Here is a 23,044-nt window from a genome sequence, read left to right as displayed (position 1 = left end):
ATTTCTTCTCCTTTCCCTTGATTCTTCTAGTTTTGTTATGGAATTCTCATTGGGATTTTATTGTTTTACATTGAATACGAGTAGCTAAACCTCTTATCTTCGAGATTTATGTGGTCATTGGACTTTATGGATTGATTGTTTAGTTCTCTTGATTGAATGTTTGTGAATGTTTTATTTATGCTTCTCTATGCTTAATGCCTTTAATCTACTGGTCATAGATTGATTGATTTTAGACTTGAAATCTTACGCTCGGGAGAGGTGGTTTAGAGTTAGAACTGGGATGCATAACTAAAGGGGTTTTAAGATCGGGAGATTTAGAAGTCTTTTAGACGTCGTTAGAAGACTTGTTCAATAAAACCTTTACTTGTTATAGAAACTAGATAGGGATATTGGTTTCTTAATTGGTAAGGAGAATTAGCTTGCGCTCGGGAGAGGCAGTTGAGATTTGAGAGTTCTTGGCCTATAGAATTAATAATTCGTTCGATTGATTCTATTCTTTCATTCGGATTCGATTCTCTAAATAAAATTGAGTGATTGTACCTGTGGTACTTGAGTGAGCTAGAAACCCAATCCAGAGGATGATATCGGTATTCACTTACCATCTATGTTAAAACTTTACCCGTACAGTTGCGGTAAGCAATTTCTGGTACAGTTGCTCTCCAACTGATAACGTTTTCACCAAGTAAAAATATGTAGCCTGATAGGGATTTTCTTTGGTCAATATCACCTACATAGTTTGAGTCAACAAACCCATAGAGATATGGCTCTAATTTGAAAGATGATGTGTATTTCAAGCTAACATTTTGTGTTCCCCTGGGTACCTCAGTACCTATTTAGCAACTTCCTAGTGCCTTTTACCCGGATTTGCCATGTATCTACTTATTATACTTGTAGCATAGGCTAAGTCTAGTCTTGTACAGACCATTACATACATTAGACTGCCTACCATACTTGCATATGGTATTGAATTCATGTATCTTCTTTGTTTACAATCATTTTCAGTAGGGGAATTAGCTGCAGATAGTTTGAAGTGTTGAGCTATAGGAGTTTTGACTGGTTTGGCTTCGTACATGTTGAATTTTGAGATTATGCGCTTGCTGTAAGCAGATTAGTGTAAATATAGTTCTGCATATTTCTTACTTCTCCTAGGTCTTTCATTTCAAATTCATACTTCAAACATTCTTTCTCATGTTTCAGTTCCTCTTGACTTCTTCCAGCTAATAACATATATTCCGCAAATAGAAGGAGATAGATTTCATTCTTTTCATAGGGGTTTTTGACATAAAAGCAATTGTCATATAAACTTCAAATAAAGCCAACTTTCATGATAAATTCGTGAAACCCTTTATACTAGCATCTAGGGGATTGTTTAATCCATATAGAGATTTTTTTAAGTAAGCACACCTGGTTCTCCTTCCCTTTCACTTATTACCCTTTTGGTTGTCTTAAGTATTTGTTTAATGCCAGCCTCAATTTCCTCTGGACGATAGGGAGATCTAAAAGGTGAGACTTTATCTCCGAAGACAGACTTGGTTGAATGTGGTTTATAATGGCTTCAAGATCTGAAGTTCAAAGATTAGAAGAAGTGAAAATAGATTGAAAATAACCGATTTTCAATTGCCTCCAAGTCTTCCGTCCATCAACCATTATCATTTTCGATGCCCCAAATAGTGTTACATGTTCTCCTCATAAAAGCCTTTTTGTGAAACCACATAGTGTTGCAATCTCCCCATTTGAGTCAATCTTCTGGAAATGTTGTTTTCAATAGATTTCCGCCAGCACTAAAAGGCCAGTGAGATCATCCTCCAATAAATGAATAAGAGTGAAATCAAGGGGTAGAGGTTGTAAGTATTTGCAATGGCTGTTTTTTGTGTTTTGATTTGCTTAAATAGCTCTAAGATGTTTGAATGGCCTCATAGGCGAAGGGTTGATGAAGAGGCATGAATACTATCCGAGAAAGAGAAATAGGTCACTGGGACAGATCGATGGCCATCTGATTTCCCTTGTTCATAACGGTAAAAAAGAATCTAAATGGGTGCTGTTTTCTAATGTTTTAAACTTTGAAACCGTGTTTTAAGCTTGGTTTAGTGTCCAAAACCTTTCATTTTAAGTTATCTTAGGTTATACATGCATATAAGACATTTTTTCATACTTTAGAGTTGATTTCTTTTGGAAATTACAAATTTGTGCAGAAAAATCCAAGTTAGGTGCCTTGTCCAATTCTGAGAATGCTCTTAATGTAAAACACACGTTTTGGTGTGATTTGAAGCTTCTCCAAGCCCTTCCATTGAAGATTGTCAATTCAACAACAAACCAATTTAAAGGTGTTTGAAATGGATGGCTCTCGACAAAGCTCTCAACCTCCTAACCACCTTGAAGTCCCTATAAATTCAGCAGCTCATACATCTCAATCATCATCCAAAGTGATCATTTTAAGCTTTAGACACTTTATTCTCAGCTTACTTACGTTTTCCCTTTAATTTTTGAGTTGTTATTCTTTTAACCCTTGCTTATTTCAAGTTCACCATTTATTTCCAGCTTGTTATTCTTGAATTGTAAGATTGATTTTATTTAATTAAAATTCCAACAAGTTCTTGATATTCACTTCTTTCTCTATCTCTTATTACTAAGTTGTAATCACTCAACCTTGAGGAATCGACTGAGTATTGCTCCACAATCTTGAAAGAGAACGAGTTAGGTCATTTGGGTTACAACTCCACCATTTCAACTTGTTTTAATTCTATTTATTTTTTATTCATGTCGTCTACTTCCATCAACATTCAATTTTATTTTTCCTTTATTGTCATGAGCTAAATTTATTTTTTCCAAGCCCGGTTATGGATAGTTAGCTAAAGTTTATTAAAATCCAACAAGGCAAAAGGCGTTTTTCTCCTCTTTTATCACTTAAAGTTGTTTTCATAAGTTAAAACTTGATTTGGCCGATTAGTGTTTTAACCTAGCATCAATACTTAAAGGGTTGATAATTCTCACAACCTTAATGATTTAACTTTGGAGAGAAATACTTTAGACATAAAGATTTTGCTCGGGTAGCCTAGACATAGGACCTCGACCTAAGGTTACAGTTGAGTTTCATTAAATTAAGATCCTTTTTCTAATAGACATATTAGGAATGGACTTATACCTTTAAAATCACTCAGACATAAGAAGATGGCGAATTAAAACCGAAGAAAATTTATGAGAGGCGCTTGGCGCCTAGTTGGAAAAAATTGTTGTATTCTTAGTGAATTTGAAATAATTGGGCTGAGTTTATTTCATTGAGTCTTAAAATACCAAAACCAACATTATCCTTGAGATTTGTTACCCCTAAATCAATTGCAAAGTCACCGATCATTAACAATTTTTATATAAAAAAATAGACTTCATTTGTCCCTGAGGATCGATACTCGGAATACTCTTTCCGTTTTACTACTTGTGACGGGTGTACACTTGCACTCTATCATTTATTTTCATTTCAAAAATCCCAAACAAGTTTTTGGCGCCGTTGTCGGGGACTAATTTGATTTAGTCTTTTATTAATTTTTCTGATCGGTTTTTGTGATTGTTGTTTCTGTTCTTAAAAAGTTTTCAATTTTACATCAAAAGCTCAAAGGTTGTTGTTCAGTTCATGAGCACGGATTCATTTCTGTTGCCCTTAGATCTTGAAACTAAAAGAACATTTCATCGGTTCAAAAGAGAACAGAAACTTAGAAACTGCAAAAAAAAAAGAGAGAAAAAAAGTAGGGAGATACTTTTATTCTTTCATCCAACAAAAAGTCCTTGAGATGGATTCCTTTTCACCTTGGAATGTTCCAGTTCCATCGATGTTTCAAATGCAGCATAACAAAGCAATGGGAAGTAACTTTTCTAGAGTTAATGAAAATCAATTTCCTTGTATATATTGTGGTGGTAACCATCCATTTGATTATTGTCCATCTAATCCTAATTCTAATTATTTTGTAGGTCAACAACAGAATCATTGGAATTCAAGCCCTTATCCGAACACCTTCAACCAAGGTTGGGGTGATCATTCAAAATTCTGGTGGGGAAGACAATATGATGAAAATTATTCTCATCCTACCCAGCAATATGAGCAAACATTCCCACAAGAATTCCCGATGCGACCTCAGCAAGATTACGATCAATAATGGATGCCAGAACAAGTGGAGACGTCGCAAAGTTGCAAGCTTGAAGAGATGATGATGGAATTTATGACAAGAATGATGCAGCAATATGCAACGTGCAAATTCGAATGGGGCAATTGGCCGAGGAGTGGAGGAACATCACATTAGAAGCAGTGCCTACCAATGCGGAACCCACGATGCGAGAAGGAGAAGAGCAAAGTGAGGCAGCGAACCTAGGGGGCGAGCTAGTTTATGAAGAACCTAAGTTCCAAGTGGAAAATGATGATCCAAAAATCCTTGATATGACCAACGAGGTAGAGAAGGAGAAAGAAGTTAAACCAGAGTAGTCGGTTGAGGTAATTGAACAAAAAGATGAATTTAAGGTAGCAATAGTCCGAAACCCAATGCTCATAGATTTAGAACCACTCTCTCCATTCCCTCAACAAGTTTTGAAGGATAAGCAGGACATACATAAGGGGGTGTTCAACATTCATCTCCAGAATGAAGAAAATGGATTAGAAAAGGAAGAGAATGATATAATTTCAAATGATGAGATTGTAGTAGGCTCAAACCCACCACTTACAGCTATGAGATCACTCTCTCATTTTCTTCAAAATTCTTTTCACGACAACTCTCTTATAGATATGGGACCACTCTCTCCTTTCCCTCAAAAGTTTTCTCTAAGACATACAAAATGAGGAATTCACCATACATCTCATGGATGAAGAAAATAAAGAAACATAAGAGGATGAGACATATGCAAATGAAGGATTTTATGTTATTGAAACCAAAGTCTCAATTCCCAAAAGCAATTGTAGAAAAATATCAAACCTACCACTCGAGTTAAACCATGAAGCATATTGGGCTTTAAAGAGGAGAAACTATGACATGATTGTAGCTGAAGGAAGATTGAATGAGCTCGAGGAAATGAGTTGAAAGTCTGAAGCCTCCGAAAGTTCTTCAAAGTTAAATCTATAGGAGAGAAGTTTTAGTTTACTGCTTATTTAAATTCCAATCTTTTATTTTTCTAAACTTTTTAATATGTCTATTTTCATAGTGCATAATGAACTTTTCAAGAAAACCATAAAGAAAGATACAAGTGCAAGGAGGACCGTCTGACACCTTGGTTGGATTCTCAGGATGAATGTTCAACTAGATATCCAGTATAGGTAATAAATCAATTGGATCCACCAAGAGAGTTTAAGACTACAAAGAACCAAACATTTTCCCATGGTTGAGTGGAAATAAATCATTTGGTAAGCAGTGTAATAGACATATTAGGAATGAACTTATACCTTCAAAATCACATAGACATAAGAAGATAGCGAAGTAAAACCGAAGAAAATTTATGAGAGGCGTCTGGCGCCTAGTTGGAAAATATTGTTGTATTCTTAGTTAATTTGAAATAATTGGGCTGAGTTTATTGCGTTGAGTCTTAAAATACCAAAACCAACATTATCCTTGATATTTGTTACCCCTAAATCAATTGCAAAGTCACCGATCATTAATATTTTTTATAAAAACAAAAAAAAAGACTTCATTTGTCCCTAAGGATCGATACTCGGAATGTTTTACTACTTGTGACGGGTGTACACTTGCATTGTATCATTTATTTTCATTTCAAAATTCTCAAACACCATCCCTTTATATAATCTGCTCACAATCTAAATTCCGAGACCAGCATTCCTCAAACCGAAAGGATTTAAAATACTCGTATCACGGGCTCTGGAGGAAGCATAGAGATGCAAAGCAATAGCACGGTGATGAGACTTGGACCATTGAAGGTGAGAAATGTTTGCATCTAGATAGAATAGAAAGAATCATTACACAGAAACAAGCGGTCCAGATGCTTCCAACGTTGGGCAGCTGCAAAGTGGTTGTTACATATTGCGTGTCCACGAATGATGTGAATGCAAATGCAAGTATACACTATTCTAATCGATTGTAGAATAAATGAGGTCGAAATCCACAAGGACTAAGGATATTACTCTAAGCGTGCATTTAAGATTACAAAAAAAATGCAAATAAAAGATAATCAATGTTGTATAACTAGAACTAACTATAATACTATAAAATGTAGAAAGAAATTCCAAGAAAGAAAGTACTGTAAATCAAAGATTCTGGGGCATAGAAATGCTTTGACAAAACTAACAGAAAAGGGAAACAAATGAAATGGGAGAGATCACTATATGCCTTTACTAACTTATAGAAGATGTTGTACCATAAAATCGCAACTGATGCTCAAACCGACGTGGTTAGGTTCCCTTCCGAGACACCCAAAAATGAATATCTACAACTTCCATTGCTGAATACCCAAGCATAAAGAACAGGTTATAAGCATGGTTAGGTGGACTTTATCTCTAAGCATCCATAAATATACTAGAAAATAGTAGCTAACCACAAAGAGAGCGAAACACGCTACCTATATACACTTCCGAGGCATACAAGACCAAACAAACTGATAGATGCGACCGACAAAGATAAGTAAGATGAAAATATTATAACAACTCTATTTAATAGTAGCAAAAACATGCTAGAAAGCCTCTGTTCACAAATTACAGCAAGGGATCCCCTGAAAATAAGGTTTAGTTCATGGGGAATGGGGAAAATAAAATGGGTAAAGAAAATAAATAACCTATTTCGTGAAAGAGTGCTTTTAAACCCGACGAAACCTCCAGCTCAGTGAAGAAACCAACAGTTTCAGCTTCCTATCATCAACTTCCTCCTAAAAATTGGGTTTTCTCTCCTTGTCTTCAACATCGAATTTGGAATAATTTCTCTCTTGGGATCTATTCCCCCTTGGGGATTGATAATGAGACAACCTCATCTTATTACTTTTATAGCTCCCCCAAAAATTAGAGCAAAACCTGATAAAACGTGCGTGGTACTAACTTCAGTAAAAATTCCGTGTAAAACTTGTTATTGTGCTGCCCAAAAATTTCTACAGCAAACGATGCTCCAGCATCAGGACTCTAGCATCTAAAAGACCTAACAATTCCTTCTGTTTCTACAGCTCTACTTCCAATACCTCAAGATTCTGCAAAAACAACCCAAAAAAAAATAATAAAGATGAGCTCACACAAAATTAACCAAACAAGGAATTTATATTTGAGTTTACTATTTATCACTTAATTCCTCATTTTGGTGAGCTTATATAGCTAGGATTCTCTCATGAGTTTTTATTAAAACATAGCCATGGAGATTGAGTGTGAGTTTCAAAGTTTTAGTTAAACGTTTCATTACATTTGGTTTCCATAAGAAAAAGAACAAGAATGTGCTCGTGATACAAGAAATCACCTAGGACACGGAATGTTCGAGGGTCCCCAATCCTCGAACATTCCAACAAATTATTTTCATAGGGTTCGACGAGACCTTTCTACAATTAGGGACCTTAGGCGACCGCCTTACTCGCATATAGCTTAAGCCAATTCTAAAGAGAATCTCATAAAAAATGTCTAAACGAATAAAGTTAGCATTACATTGGTTTGAATATTTTCATACATGTGAGATGAGATATGACACTTCCAAAACTAAGAAAAATAATCATCTTGTGAAAAAGGAAAAAAAAAATATTCGGATAGAAATAAATAAATAATATCATGTTTTAATTAATAAATAGTTTTAGAATTTAAGAATCTTGTGTGTATGCCGGAGTGGTTATCGGGCATGACTAGAAATCATGTGGACTTTGCCCGCGTAGGTTCGAATCGTGCCGCTCACGTCTAGTAGGTGTTCCGATGCCTAAAAAATTAGGGTGTTCAAAAAACTCGATGACCTGAAAAAACCGATCAATTCAAGGGAAATAGTAGGTGTCAATTACCGCTGATCTATACTCATGTTGGCACCAATTTACTAAATATCACGTCATGTAATGTCATGTGATATAAGACTTCCAAAAGTTAAATCCAGTGCAAGTTTCTTAATTTTAGTAAGAGTATAGGTGTTTTTAGTAAATGTATTTGAAGTACGAAAATTCCGAGAATTTTAAAATAATTTTATAGTAATAAAGAAAAAGAAAAATGAGAGAATTTAAAATGTTTCTCACCAAAAATTAGAGAGGCTCATTAATGATGGGCCTTTTCAATGGTTTACATTTATGCAGGTATTTTTTTGAAAAAAAAAAAATCTACCTAATAAACGTTAACCTGTATTCTAACTATTATCCACAGAGAAAACAAATGTATGTATAGAATTAAATTAATTAAAGATATATTCATATAACTAAAAGTAAATTAAAAAATTTATTCAAATATATATTCAATGAATTATCATATCATCACAATTATAACCAAGCCTATTATCTATAAATGGAAAAGAAAAAATAAGGATGTGAAAATCAATATAAATAAGTAAACTGTGGATAATGGAAAAAGTTATACCCGAAATTGAAATTTGAAATGGATTAAAACTGAAAAGTTTGAATTTGAACTAAATTTTCAAATAACGCTAGAAATTTGATTCCTATTGAAATCAGAATCCCAAATCCATTACATCAAATTACTTAGTTACCAATAACTATAAAATAGTCGGTTCATTTTTTCTTCATCTCAAGGCTCAAGACTAGCTCCACCGCCACTTTTACCGACCAATTGCTTTCTACGTCGAATCGAAGGCATGGCCATTCTCGATCTCATGACTTTTCATTATCTAGACTCGACTCTCAAGTGATAATTTTGGGTCAAGGTTCTCATGGTCGAGTGACGTTTTTAGTCAAACCAATCCTTGGACCTCTTTACTAAGTAGGAGTGAAGATCTGATAAAAAAAATTATTTAAAATAATAATTAAAAAATATACTATTGAAGATTTGAATCTTTTAACTTCAAGAGAGAATAAATACTTTAAACTCTAAGTCATAGTCATGCTTTCTTATTTTTATTACTTTGAGGTATAGAATTATATATACTAAATTTGATAATTTAAGTCCATTAAAATATATTTTTCATTGGATAATATTACTAACCTATTTATCTTTGTGACCTCGAGGATTAATTGTAATTTTGAAATGAGTTTTCCAACCATTGTTAATTTTAATAATATTTTTTTTGGAATATATGGAATTATTATTGTTATAAGTTAGAAGAAAAAATCAAAAGTTAAATATAGTATAAGTGTGTTATTATTATTATTATTATTATTATTATTATTTTAGTTCAATTATAAGCTTGTTAATAAAACGTATTGTACCAAATTTTTTTTGGAACTTGAAATATTTTATTGTTGTGATAAAGAAAGAAAATAAGCCAAAGAAAATAGAGAATTTGAAATGTTTCTTACAAAACTTTGAAAGGCTCAATAATCATTGATTTTTCAATAGTATTTTACATTTATGCGGTACATTTTCGAAGAGAATCCTTCCATTGGAAAAATATGTATAGAATAAATTTAATTAAAATAAACTTTTATCACTCACAAAAAAAACTATTTAAACATTAAATAAATTGTTTTAAATTAAATGTACAGTCACAATTATAAACTAAGATAAATAGATATTGTAGGGGAAAAAGCAAGGTTTTCTTCCAAAAAAAAAAAAAAAGACGACCTTAATGATCATCTCATTATATTTATACCAGAAAATGAAATTTAATTTAAAATTAAGAAGTATGAATTTGAACTTGAAGATAAATGAAAATTACAATATCTGAGAAATAAAAGGGATCCAATAATAAATGGGTTTAAATTTGAAATAAAGAAGAGGAGTTCCATTTCCTATTAGAACTAAGAAATCGAATCTATATTTCCTTTAAATACATCTTTCAGTAACTAAAATTAAATATTTACTAAATACTTACTTTTCTTTGATCTCTCAGACTCTACCTCTGCCGCCGGCTTCCACAACCGCCGTCACCGTCGCCATCCAGCTACTTTCTTCTTTTCAGTTTTCTTTGATCTCTCTCTAGACTCTACCCCTGCCGCCGGCTGCCGCCACCGCCACCAACCAGCTACTTTCTTCTTTTCTTTCAGTTTCCTCAGTCGGTATATACCATTTTCTTTTCATTACTTTTTCTAATTATATTCTATGGTGGGTTCGGGGTAATTCATTTTACTGATTTTTGGATTTCAATTTACAGACAGGATGCAGCTAGGACCCACCGTTTCTGTTTCATTGGGGACTTGGACTCGAGTTATGGTTTTGGGTGAAGGATCTCAGGGCAAAGTGTTCTTAGGCAAGCCAACCTTGGGACCTATTTACTATGTTGCTGTCAAAGCCGCTTTCATAGCAAAATCTTCTTCACTCGCCATCGAAAAAGATATTCTACAACACTTTGTCGGATGTCCAGAAATCATTCAATGTATTGGAGATGAGATAACCCTCGAAGAGTCTTCTATTTGTTACAATCTAATACTGGAGTATGCTGCTGGAGGTACCTTAGCCAATTTGATTAAAAAACAGAGGAAATTGCCAGAGAATCTGGTGAAGGAATATCTTAAAATGATATTGAGAGGGTTGTCTTGTATCCATAGTAAAGGGTTCGTCCATTCTGATCTCAAACCAGCTAACATTCTTGCATTCCCTCAAGGGGATGGTAAGATGAAGTTAAAAATAGCTGACTTTGGACTTTCTAAGAGATGGGTCCACCAGGATCATGAAGTGGTACTAAATACTACTATAGCAAGTTCCAAGCCGAAGTTTAAAGGAACGCCCATATACATGTCACCAGAATCTGTTGTTCTTGGTAGTATTAGCCCTCCATGTGATATTTGGTCTTTGGGTTGCATTCTAGTTGAAATGATTACGGGAAAGCGAGTATGGGAGAGTTGTCAGACTATTGGTGAGTTCATAAAAAAGCTTGTGCATGAGATGGAATTACCAGCGGATATACCTGAAGAATTATCCAGAGAAGGAAGAGATTTTCTTGCAAGCTGCTTTGATCATGATCCTCAACGAAGATGGACGGCTAACATGTTACTCCAACATCCCTATCTTACACAAGAAAATTGATTCGCCTCATCAACTTAATTTTCAACCTTTATGATTGTCTAAAGTTTCATGCTCTAAATCTAGGAGACCAATGAGGAAGAGGGAGAGGGGGTGCTACGAGCCCTCTCGCGTTGTTATATATTCATGGATTAACCACAGGGTGCAACTTCTTTTTAACTTCCTCCCAGTTTTATATTCATGGATTATACCTGTAATCAAGGTTTTAAATATTAAATAATGACCAAAGTTAAGTTTATGTGATACAACTTGTATGTTTAAATTAATTTGTGAAGAATATGCTTAAATTTAGAGTATAATAGCAAAGTTTTGATCACAATCAATATAATTGACATGTTATTTATTTCAATAATAAATGGCTGTGAACTTTGTTGGACCTTAGTCAACAAACAAAATTTATTTAAAGAATAATTTTATTGATCATTTATTTAAATTGGTTTATTACTTGGTTAAGATTTTATTCTCTAAATAAAATTGGATGATCGTTTTACATCTATGGTACTCACTCAAGTGAGCTAAAAATTCAATAATAACTTTTTAATTTAATAATGGTTACATTTTATGATAAAATAGCAAAAGTCTTGGAATCCCCAATTTTTTACGACTACAAATATTTAAATTTTTTAGGTGCATATCTTTGTGAGTGTTGAAAAAATATAAAAATTATTATTTTATGAAACTTATTATTTTATAACTCAATGATATTCTATTTGATGAATTATTGTTTTAGTAATGTATTATATTCATAAATTTAAGTGTTTATTTAGGTATGATATTTAAATAGACCCATAACATTTGGATTCAAATAAATCCAAATGACTTTAATAATAGTGGAAAGATGAAGGTATCAATCTTTTTATTTGATAGTAATAATAAAAATGAGATTAAATATTCATCAAAATTTTTAATAAACAAATATGTAGATTAATGTAAATATATATAGCTTTTAGTATGAAATTTGATAAATGTATGGAATGTAAAAGACTTTGAGTGTGATAGATTTTATCATTTCTTTAAGATCTTCCATTTAATTATAATTAATTGTAGAATACTAAATTCTAATAGTTTTAATTATAACTATTCAATTCTCTACGACTATAAATATAGGTTTGCTTCTACAATTTTTCTCATCCAACCACTTGGAGCTCCATTTGTTTTCTACTTAGTCTCTCATTTTTCATTTTATTGAAGTCACATATTGATATTTGTCTAACAATTATCAATTGAGAGGTAAATCAATTTTCAAAAAGTTGTATATAGATATGTCTTTGATTTCCCTTCTAATATTGTATATTTTTTTTAATTATATAAAATACTTGTTTATGCATTAGATATGCTAACTCTTATAAGAAAAGTAGAGTGTTTATTAAATTATAATATTTTTTTGGACAACTTAAATTATAATATTCTATTTGGTAAATTTAAATGTGTTAAGTTATTATTCGTGTTACACTGCTTTGAACAAGTTATTTTGTTAGACATGTAATTAATTTTTATTTTAACATTTATTTAATTATAAAATAATTCTTCAAAAAAAAATATGAATCAGATAAGTTAGAGAACGATTCTTGTGTATGCATTTAATGTTCCTCTTTCTTATTTCTTATTTCCAGTGTTGTTGTCTTCTATGAACGATACAGAGTGAACTACGGACTTAACGTCGACAATCTGCCACAACGAAGTGATGTGATAAACGTGTATGGGCGGTGTGACATCGATATCGTGCGGATATTTGAGTCGAACCACGACAGTTTGGATCGCTGCATGGCAAACCAAATGCCCTGTGGTTGGGAACCAGAAATGAAGACATACACAGCTTCGCCACCGATCAAATGGCGGCCAATGCTTGGGTTAACGCTCACGTGCTTCCTTATTATGTGGATGTCAATATTGCATATATTACCGTTGGCAACGAAGTTGTCCCTATCGACCCAGCTACGCCTTTCGTTGCCATTGGGGTGGCCGACCAAAGGGAATGAGTCATTCGCCGGCATTGAGAATGCAGTTTACGTATAACAAAAATTTCATGAACCATGTGGCGAGTGGAGCAGGAACTCCGAAGAGGCCAAATGTGAAGTACAATGGGATTTTGTTTGAGATGTTCAATGAGGATCTCAAAGCAGCTGGAGTTGAGCAGAGTTTTGGCTTCTTTTATCCCAATAGCCTTGTATATGCCTTTACTCGCTCATAGAAGATGCTCTAGCATAAAATCGCAGCTGATGCTCAAACCGACGTGGTCCCCTTCCTAGACACCCAAAAATGAATATCTACAACTTCCATTGCTAAATACCCAAGCATAAAGAACAGTTTATTAACATCATTAGGCAAACATTATCCCTAAGCATCCATAAATCTACTAGAAAATAGTAGCTAACCACAGAGAGTCAAACATGCTACCTATATACACTTTCAAGTCATACAAGACCAAACAAACTGATAGATGCGGTCGACAAAGATAAGTAAGATGTAAATATTATAACTCTATTTAATAGCAGTAAAAGCATGCTAGAAAGCCTCTGTTCACAATTACAGCAATGGATCCCCAAAAATGTGGTTTAGTTCATGGGGAATGGGGAAAATAAAATGGGCAAAGAAAATAAATAACCTATTTCGTGAAAGAGTGGTTTTAAACCCGTCGAAACCTCTAGCTCAACAAAGAAACCAACAGCTTCCTATCATCAACTTCCTCCTCAAAAATGGGTTCCCTTGAAGATATCTTGGGATCTATTCCCCCTTCGGGATTGATAATGAGACAACCCCATCTTGTTATTTTTCTAGCTCCCCAAAAATTAGAACAAAACCCGATAAAATGCGCGCGGTATGAACTTCAGTAAAAATTCCGTGTAAAACTTGTTATTGCACTGCCGTAAATTTCTACAACAAACGATGCTCCAACATCAAGACTCTAGCATCTAAAAGACCTAACAATTCCTTCTGTTTCTACACCTCTACTTCCAATACTTCTAGATTTTCCAAAAACAAGCCAAAAAACAATAGAGATAGCTCAGACTTCTCCAAAATTAACAAAGTTAACAAAGCAAGGAATTTATATTTGAGTTTACTATTTATCACTCAATTCCTCATTTTGGTGAACTTATATAGCTAGGATTCTCTCATGAGTTTTCATTATAACATATCCATGGAAATTGAGCATGAGTTTCAATTTATTAGTTAAACACTCATTACATTTGATTTCCATAAGAAAAAGAATAAGGTTTTCATAATACAAGAAATCACTTAGGACACGGAATGTTCGAGGGTCCCCAATCCTCGAACATTCCAACAGATTATTTTCATAGTGTTCGACGAGATCTTTCTACAATTAGGGGGCTTAGACGACCTCCCTACTCGCCTATAGCTTAAGTTGGCCCTAAAGAGAATCTCATAAAAAAATGTCTAAACGATGAAGTTAGCATTATATTGATTTGAATCTTTTCATACATGTGGGATGAGATAGGACACTTGCAAAACTAACAAAAATAATCCTCTCTGTGAGAATGGAAAAAAAAAATTATTCTGATATAAATAAATTAATAATATTATTTTTTAATTAATAAACAGTTTTAGAATTTGAATATCTTGTGGGCATGTCGGAGTGGTTATCGGGCATGATTAGAAATCATGTGGGCTTTGCTTGCGCAGGTTTGAATCCTACCGCTCATGTTTTTATTTTTGTGTCATACCTTTTTTTTTTAGGCCAAAACGAACATAGTTCATCGGTAATTGGCATATATCTTTAATTAAGAGGTTGTGAGTTCGATTTCCACCCCCACATGTTGTACTAAAATAATAATAATAATAATAATATCCTCAATTGAGTTAATTAAATTTCTCATTAAATTTACGATACTATACTTTTAAAATAATTCATCAATAATAAATTTTTCCTTATGTATATTTGAATGTAGTTGCGTACGAGCTTATTTTAATACAATGTTGATTGAGCAATCTCGAACATATCTTTCAAATTATTTGAGAGAATGATAAAATGACCTTACAAAATGAATACTTTTTTTAACCTTAAAATTACTATTCACAAATTTTATTTTTCCAATAAGTTTAGATATCTGACATGTTCCGATGCTCAGAAATAAGGGTGTTCAAAAAATTCGATGACTTGAAGAAACTGATCAATTCAAGGAAAATAATAGGTATCAATTACCGTTGATCTATGCTCATATTGGCACTAAACTACTAAATATCATATCATGCGAGTTAAGGTTTTCACCGGTCAAAATTTTAATATTTATAATCCATAGAAGTATAATTAAAATATTAAAATACAGGGAACTAAATTGAAAATTTTTAGTACTAAGTGTTTTTAGTCAATGTATTTGTAGTACAAAAATTTAGAGAATTTAAAATAATTTTATAGTAATAAAGAAAGTTAAAAGAAAAATGAGAGAATTTAAAATGTTTCTCACCAAAAATTAGAGAGGCTCAATAATGATGGGCTTTTTCAATGGTTTACATTTATGCAAGTATTTTTCAAAGGAAAAAAAAAATCTACATAATAAACGTTAACCTGTATTCTAACTATTATCGATAGAGAAAACAAATGTATGTATAGAATTAAATTAATTAAATATATATTTATACAACTAAAAGTAAATTTTAAAAATTATTTAAATATATATTTAATGAATTATCATAAATTCTAAATTTGCAATCAGAATTATAACCAAAGCCTATTATCTATAAATGGAAAAGAAAAAATAAGGATGTGAAAATCAATATATAAACAAGTAAATTGTGGACAGTGGAAATCGTTATACCCGAAATTGAAAGTTAAAATTGATTAAAATGAATGAATTTTCAAATAAAGCTGAGGGATTTGATTCCTATTAAAATAAGGGAATCACAATCCCAAATATCTTTTAATACATCAATTACTTCACCTACCAATAACTATAGAATAGTTAATTAATTTTTTCTTCAAGGCTCTAGACTATAAAATGAAATTTAAAATTGAAAAGTATGAATTTGAACTAGAAGATAAATGAAAACAATAAAAGGGATCGGAAAATAAGATGGATTCAAATTTGAAATAAAGAAGAGTTTCATTTCCTATTAGAACTAAGAAAGCAGGACTCATATTCCTTTAAATACATCCATTATTTCACCTTTCAATAACACTAAAATTAAATACTTATTTTTCTCTGATCTCTCTCTAGACTCATCACTTTCTTCTTTTCTTTTCTGACTAAGGTATATTTTTCTCTCCTGGGTTTCCATTATTCCTTTCATTACTTTTTTTTAATTAACATTCTCTATATAGTGGTTTAGGTAATTGTGGGTTTGGGGTTAAAAGGAAAATTCGTTTTACTGATTTTTGTGTTTTCCTTTTACAGACAGGATGCAGTTAGGATCCACCGTTTGTGTTTCGTTAGGAACTTGGACTCGAGTTATGGTTTTGGGTGAAGGATCTCATGGGATAGTGTTCTTAGCCAAGCCAACCATGGGACCTATTTACTATGTTGCTGTCAAAGTCGCTTTCATAACAAAATCTTCTTCGCTCGTCATCGAAAAAGATATTCTACAACACTTCATCGGATGCCCAGAAATTATTCAATGTATTGGAGATGAGATAACCCTTGAAGAGTCTTCCCTTTGTTACAATCTGATATTGGAGTATGCTGCTGGAGGTACCTTAGTCAATTTGATTAAAAAAGAAAAGAAGTTGCCGGAGAATCAAGTGAAGGAATATCTTAAAATGATATTGAGAGGGTTGTCTTGTATCCATAGTAAAGGGTTTGTGCATTCCGATCTCAAACCAACTAACATTCTTGCATTCCCTCGAGATGATGGCAAGATGAAGTTAAAGATAGCTGACTTCGAACTTTCTAAGAGATGGGTCCACCAGGACCATGAAGTGGTACTAAATACTACTACAGCAAGTTCCAAGCCGAAGTTTAAAGGAACGCCCATATACATGTCACCAGAATCTGTTGTTCTTGGTAGTATTAGCCCTCCATGTGATATTTGGTCTTTGGGTTGCATTCTAGTTGAAATGATTACGGGAAAGCAAGTATGGAAGAATTGCCAAACTAGTGGTGAGTTCATAAAAAAGCTTGTGCATGAGATGGAATTACCGGCTGATATACCAGAAGAATTATCCAGAGAAGGAAGAGATTTTCTTGCAAGCTGCTTTGATCATGATCTCAACGAAGATGGACGGCTAACATGTTACTCCAACATCCCTATCTTACACAAGAAAATTAATTTGGCTCATCAACTTCATTTTCAACCTTGATGATGGTATAGAGTTTCATGCTCTAAATTTAGGAGATCGTGCATTTTTTATATTCATGGTTTATACATGTAATCAAGGTTGTAAATATCAAATATTGAAGTAATGGCCAAAGTTAAATTTCTGGGGTAGAACATTTAAGTTTAAATTAAGTAGGGAAGATTATTGCTTAAATTTAGAGTGTAATCACAAGTTTCAATTGTCATTAATATAATGGATCGACATGCATTTTTATTTCGGTAATCCATGGTAGTGAGTTTTGCCAGACCTTAATCCACAAATAAAATTTTGTTTGAAGAATCATGTTATTCATTTATTTGGATTGATTTATTATTACATTAAAATTATATTTTTCTAAATAAAATTGAGCAGTAATATTTTTATTCTACTCACCCAAGTGAACCAGAAACTCAAAAGTAGCTTTTTAATTTAATAATTATTACATTTTGTTTTTATACAGAATATAAAAATATTGGAATCTCTCATTTTCTCACTATAAATATTTAAAGTGCATGTGGGTCCGAGAAAATGATTAAAATTATTATTTTATAACTTGGTGAATTATATATGTTTTAGTAATGTATTATATTTATAAATTTTTATTTTTATTTAGATATAATATTTAAATAGACATAGTCCAAATGGCATTATATAGAGCGAAAAGACAAGGTATATCAACCTTTTTATTTGATAGGTTTTGCATAATAAAAATGACTAAAAACATTTATCAAAATTTTTAATAAACAAAATATATAGATTAACGTAAATCAACAAAAATTTAAATACAATAAAACTTTTATATCTTTTTAATTCTCTACAACTGTAAAAATAGGTATTTCTTTCACCATTTTTCTTATCTAACCACTTAGAATTAGAACTCCACTTGTTCTCTACGATTAGTCTGTCGTTTTTCTTTTTATTGAAGTCACATATTGGGATTTGTTTAACAATTATCAAGTGAGAGGTAAATCTATTTTTGAAAGTTGTATAGAGCACACGTCTTTAATTTTTCCTTTCTCCTACCATTGTTATTTTGTTTTATTTTGTAATTTTTTTCTTAATTTTTAAAATACTTGTGAATGCATTCTATTTACCAATAAGTACATTTTATAAGAAAATGAGAATGTTTATTAACTTATAATATTCTATTTGGTTATTATTCATGTTACCGTGCTACTTTTAATAAGTTATTTTATTTGGAATGTAATTAAGTTTATTTTAACATTTATTTAATTATAAAATCAAATAAATGAGAGAAAAATCCTATTCAAATGCAGGCAGTAATAAAACTAGTCATTTAAAGCTCATTTGATAACGTTTCCCTTTCTTATTTCTCATTTTTATTCTTTTAAAAACCTAATTGTTTGCTAATTGTCATTGTTTCTTGTTTCTCGTTTGTTAGAAACACAAACATTTCTAAAATTATGTAGAAATTTTTTAAATAACAAAACAAGTTTTTTGTTTCTGGTTCCTAATTTCAGTTGTTTTTTTCCTTTCTAAAACATAGGATAAAAATATTATTTTATTATTTTTAACGCATAACAAATATCAAATTATAACATTAAAAAACTATGAATATTTAATTTAAAATTTTAATTTTCCTATAAAACTTTTACTATTTTTTTTATTTAAAATTTTAGATAATAAAGAAACACGAATGGGTTATAAAACCCAACTTCCTTAAATCAATTTCCCATCTTTTCCATTATCTCACAAATTCACAATGGACCTTCTGTGGGCGCTCTTCTTTCCCATCAACTTCCTCTCCTCTCCTGAGTAAGAAGCTTCTATCTATCAACGAAGAATACATTTCTATTTTTCATTAATCATTTCTATTTTTCATTATACTAATAAAACACACCTTTAATTTACGTTGGTAGATGGTTTGGGCAACATCGAAGTGAACTACGGGCTGAACGATGACAATCTGCTGCAATCAAATGATGTGATATAAACCTGTACAGGCGGTGCAGCATCGATATCGTGCAGATATTTGAGTCGAATCACAGCGTTTTAGATAAGATGCGTGACAAACCAAATGTCCTGTAGCTGGGAACTAGAAATGAAGACATACACTGCTTCGTCTCCAACCAAATGGCGCCCAATATTTGGATACACTCGTGTGCTTCTTTGTTATGCAGATGTCAATATCGCATACATTATCGTTGGCAACGAAGTCGTCTCTGCCGACCCAGGTACACCTTTCGTTCCCAATGCTATTAGAAACATAATGCAATCACTCGTGGCTACTAGCATAAAAAAGAACATGATATTTTAAATTAAAGTTTAAAATAAGACTGATTTAGTCTCTTATTTATATATACGTCAATTATTAGAAATTTCTTTATGAATGGTGTGTACTTTCAATAGTTTACTTATATAAGTTTTTTTATGACGTGGTGTGTACTTTCTTTTTTTTTTTTGATGGTGTGGTGTGTACTTTCATTAGTCTACTTATACCGTATTTAATAGATAAGTGGATATATTAAAAACTTTAAGCATCACATCGGAAAATAAAAAAAATTAAGGTGGAAGTTTATTTTTCAATTTAGTTGGTGTGGTTTTAAAAGTTTCAATTTACTATTTACAATTTGGATCAATTAGTTTCAATTTAGTTCATATGATTTTAAAATTTTTAATTTGGTCACTATAATTTGAGCATGTCACTACAATTCGAGCTTAGTTCAATTAAGTTTTTGCAGTTTTAGTTTTGGTTCAATTTAATCTCTTTATATTTATACCGTCTTTTATTTTTATCAATTATCAATTTCTTCACCATAGATAACCAAAGTGGTCCACATAAGCGCCACGGGAGTCTCGTACCCTCCCTTCGCTGGAGCATTCACCATCGCAGCTGCCAGACCTCTGAGCAACATTGCAAAGGTGGTGGGCGCTAGTGGTGTACCATTATTGCTGAACGTGTACCCATATTTCGCGTACACATCAAACCTACAACAAATCCCACTAAATTACACCCTCTTCACTTCCACGACGTCGGGAGTGGTGTATGGAAATCTGAACTACTATAATCTGTTTGATGTCATGGTGGATTCTTTCTATGCGGTGCTGGAGAAGATTAGCGCTGCCACTGTGAGACTATACATTTCAAAGACTAGGTGACCGACCAAAAGGAATGAACCGTTCACCAGCATTGAGAATGCAGTGACATATAATAAAAATTTTGTTAACCATGTGACGAGTGGAGCAGGAACTCGAGTAAAATAGAATTTTGTTCGAGATGTTCCATGAAGGATCTTAAAGCCACTCGAGTTAAAGCAGACTTTAGATTCTTTTATCCTAATATCCCACCCGTTTATCAGTTTTGGAATTTCTAATTAAGGAACGGAAAAGAAATTTAAACATGTCTCAATCTAAATGTTACTTGCATTCTATTCCATACAAATCAATTTAATCTAAATGTTGCAATCATAAGATTTGTTGCTATTATATTCTGGAATTTTCACTTCCATCAATTATCTCTAAATTTTAAAAATTGTTGACGACATGGGAATTTAAATCAAGCTCGATTATTTATTATTATTATTATTATTTTGAATTTAAACCAAACTCACAAAAAAATTATTTATTATTGTTATTATTTTGTGTACAACTATTTATAGGATAGGAATTCAAATCTTAATGTTTTGACCAATGATGTATGCAGATTGACTAAGAAAAGAAATTATGTGGTTTTGTAGGATGCATAAATGTTGGGTGTTGACCAACATTGCTATCAAAAGTGAAAATTGGTGCAAAAATCTTTCTTTTTTTTTCTCAAATATTGAGTAGTATTTAATTTTTTTTCTTTTTAAAAAGTTAGAGAAATAAAAGATATGTTAGAAATAGAAAGTATATATCCGTGCGTCAAAAAAAAAAATACAACTTTAGACTCAGCTAACCAATGCTTGGGTGGGTAGTTTAATATATATTCTAAAATTAATTTATAGACTTTTCATTTTCTTTTTTCAATATAATACACGTTAACTTTTTTTTATTATGTATAAAGTTTAAACTTGAATCAAACCTAAATATGCTATTTTTTTTTCTACTTTGTACTATATTTAAACATAAATATCTTTAAAAATTAGTTCATATTTAGAATATGTCAACTTCAATATAATTCAAATTGTCAAATGTAATGTATACTTTTTTTAAGGTTAGAGGTTCATATTTTCATTTGTTAAACTAAAAATATATATATATATATATATTCTCTCCATATCCTAAAAATAATCCTCCCTGTAAAAAGGAAAAAGAATAAATCATTCTTATGTAAATAATTAAATAATACTGTTATTGTTATATAAAAAACAGTTTATAAAATTGAACATCAAGTGGGCGTGCCGGAGTGGTTATCGGGCATGACTAGAAATCATGTGGGCTCTGCCCGCGCAGGTTCGAATCCTGCCGCTCACGTTTTTTGTCTTTAAAGAATAATATTCTTTCTTTTTCACTTTGCAATGCTACCGTTGTAGGTATATTAATGGAATTGAGCGGGAGCTCATTTTAATTTAACGTTGATAAAATAATTTCAAACACGTCTTTTTCTCTTTCTTTTTTATTAATTTGATCATGGTTCACCGGCTAAAGTCATCTCGAACACGTTCGAATCTTGCCACTCACGTTTTCCCTCTTTATAATAATATTATTTCTTTTTCTCACTAAATTTGTCGTGCTATAGTTTTAAAATAATTAATCAATAATAAATTTTCCTCATGTGGGATCTATGAACTAAATTTCTTGCTACATTTGCGAAGCTATACTTTTAAAATAATTAATCAATAATCATTTTTCCTTTTATGTATATTGAATGTAATTGAGTAGGAGCTTATTTTAAATTAACGTTGATTGAGCAATCTTTTTTTTGGTCAATTTGAGCATAGTTCAACCGGTAAAGTCATATATGTCCCACTAAAAGGTTGTGAGTTCGAATTCACCCGCCACATGTTGTATTCAAAAAAAAAAAATCTCGAACACGTTTTTCAAATTATTTTAAAGGAAATGATAAAATGACCTGAAAAAGTTAATACTTTTTTTACGTTAAAATTACTAGCCACAAATCTTGTTTTTTTAGTAAATTTAGATGTCTCACATCTTCTGGCTAGAAATAGGGGTACTAAAAAAATTCGATAACCCAAAAGAATCGATCAATTCCTACAGTTTGGGTCCAACTATAAACTTCTTTAGGTTGGGTTAGATTCAGATAAAAGAAAATTCTATGGATTGGATTGGTTCAAATATTCACCTAAAATAAGTTTGAGTTGAACCGAACCAACCCGAATTTATTATTAATTTTAATACTATTTCTTTTACTCGCAGTAAAAATCATATATTATCATCTTTATATTTAGTTTTATTTCATTTAATAATTTTATATATATATTTTTTAAGAAATTTATAAATTTTTTATTCTACACGAACTTTTAAACATATTTTTTAAGTTTTTGGAGTGTACTTTTTCACTATATATATAAACATCGACTTGTTGATTTTGATTCAATGTTAGACGATATATAAAAAGATGTTTAAGATATTATAATTTATTATTATTTTTCTTTTTGTTATACGATAATACACATAAGATAGAAATAATATAAATTTATTTAATATTGTCATGTCATTTAAAATTTGTCAACTCAATTATACTATATCATTTTTCCGGTAAATGTTCAAATAACCTCATGGACCATTTAGAACCACTTTCTAAAGTTCGCAGACCACCTATTACTTTGTTA

General features: G+C 31.7%; 1 protein-coding gene and 1 non-coding gene across 2 annotated transcripts; both read left to right on the top strand.

The window, feature by feature from the left end:
- Nucleotides 1-4,249: 4,249 nt before the first annotated feature.
- On the top strand, nucleotides 4,250-17,312 carry LOC111020053 (uncharacterized). The gene is made up of 6 exons (XM_088122980.1): nucleotides 4,250-4,435; nucleotides 10,020-10,095; nucleotides 10,191-11,025; nucleotides 12,673-12,909; nucleotides 12,995-13,197; nucleotides 16,411-17,312. Exons 1-6 carry the CDS (start codon nucleotides 4,250-4,252, stop codon nucleotides 17,310-17,312), a joined length of 2,439 nt encoding a protein of 812 aa, XP_087979106.1.
- Nucleotides 17,313-21,643: 4,331 nt separating this feature from the next.
- Nucleotides 21,644-21,725, top strand: TRNAS-AGA (transfer RNA serine (anticodon AGA)). Its single transcript has one exon. It is a non-coding gene; the product is annotated as a tRNA-Ser (tRNA).
- The last annotated feature ends 1,319 nt before the right edge of the window (nucleotides 21,726-23,044 follow it).

The sequence above is a fragment of the Momordica charantia genome, assembly GCF_013281855.1.
Source record: "Momordica charantia cultivar OHB3-1 chromosome 4 unlocalized genomic scaffold, Mcharantia_2.0 BLBB01000004.1, whole genome shotgun sequence".
NCBI classification, from domain to species: domain Eukaryota; kingdom Viridiplantae; phylum Streptophyta; class Magnoliopsida; order Cucurbitales; family Cucurbitaceae; genus Momordica; species Momordica charantia.
This window is presented reverse-complemented; position numbering and strand designations above follow the sequence as displayed.

What these genes read in the sequence shown, in the direction of transcription:
- LOC111020053 (XM_088122980.1), top strand. Translation starts at nt 4,250, where the DNA reads ATGGGGCAATTGGCCGAGGAGTGGAGGAACATCACATTAGAAGCAGTG. An exon ending in TCTTTCAGTTTCCTCAGTCG is followed by an intron (nt 10,096 to 10,190) that starts GTATATACCATT and finishes TTCAATTTACAG; the next exon opens with ACAGGATGCAGCTAGGACCC. An exon ending in AGCAGCTGGAGTTGAGCAGA is followed by an intron (nt 13,198 to 16,410) that starts GTTTTGGCTTCT and finishes TTCCTTTTACAG; the next exon opens with ACAGGATGCAGTTAGGATCC.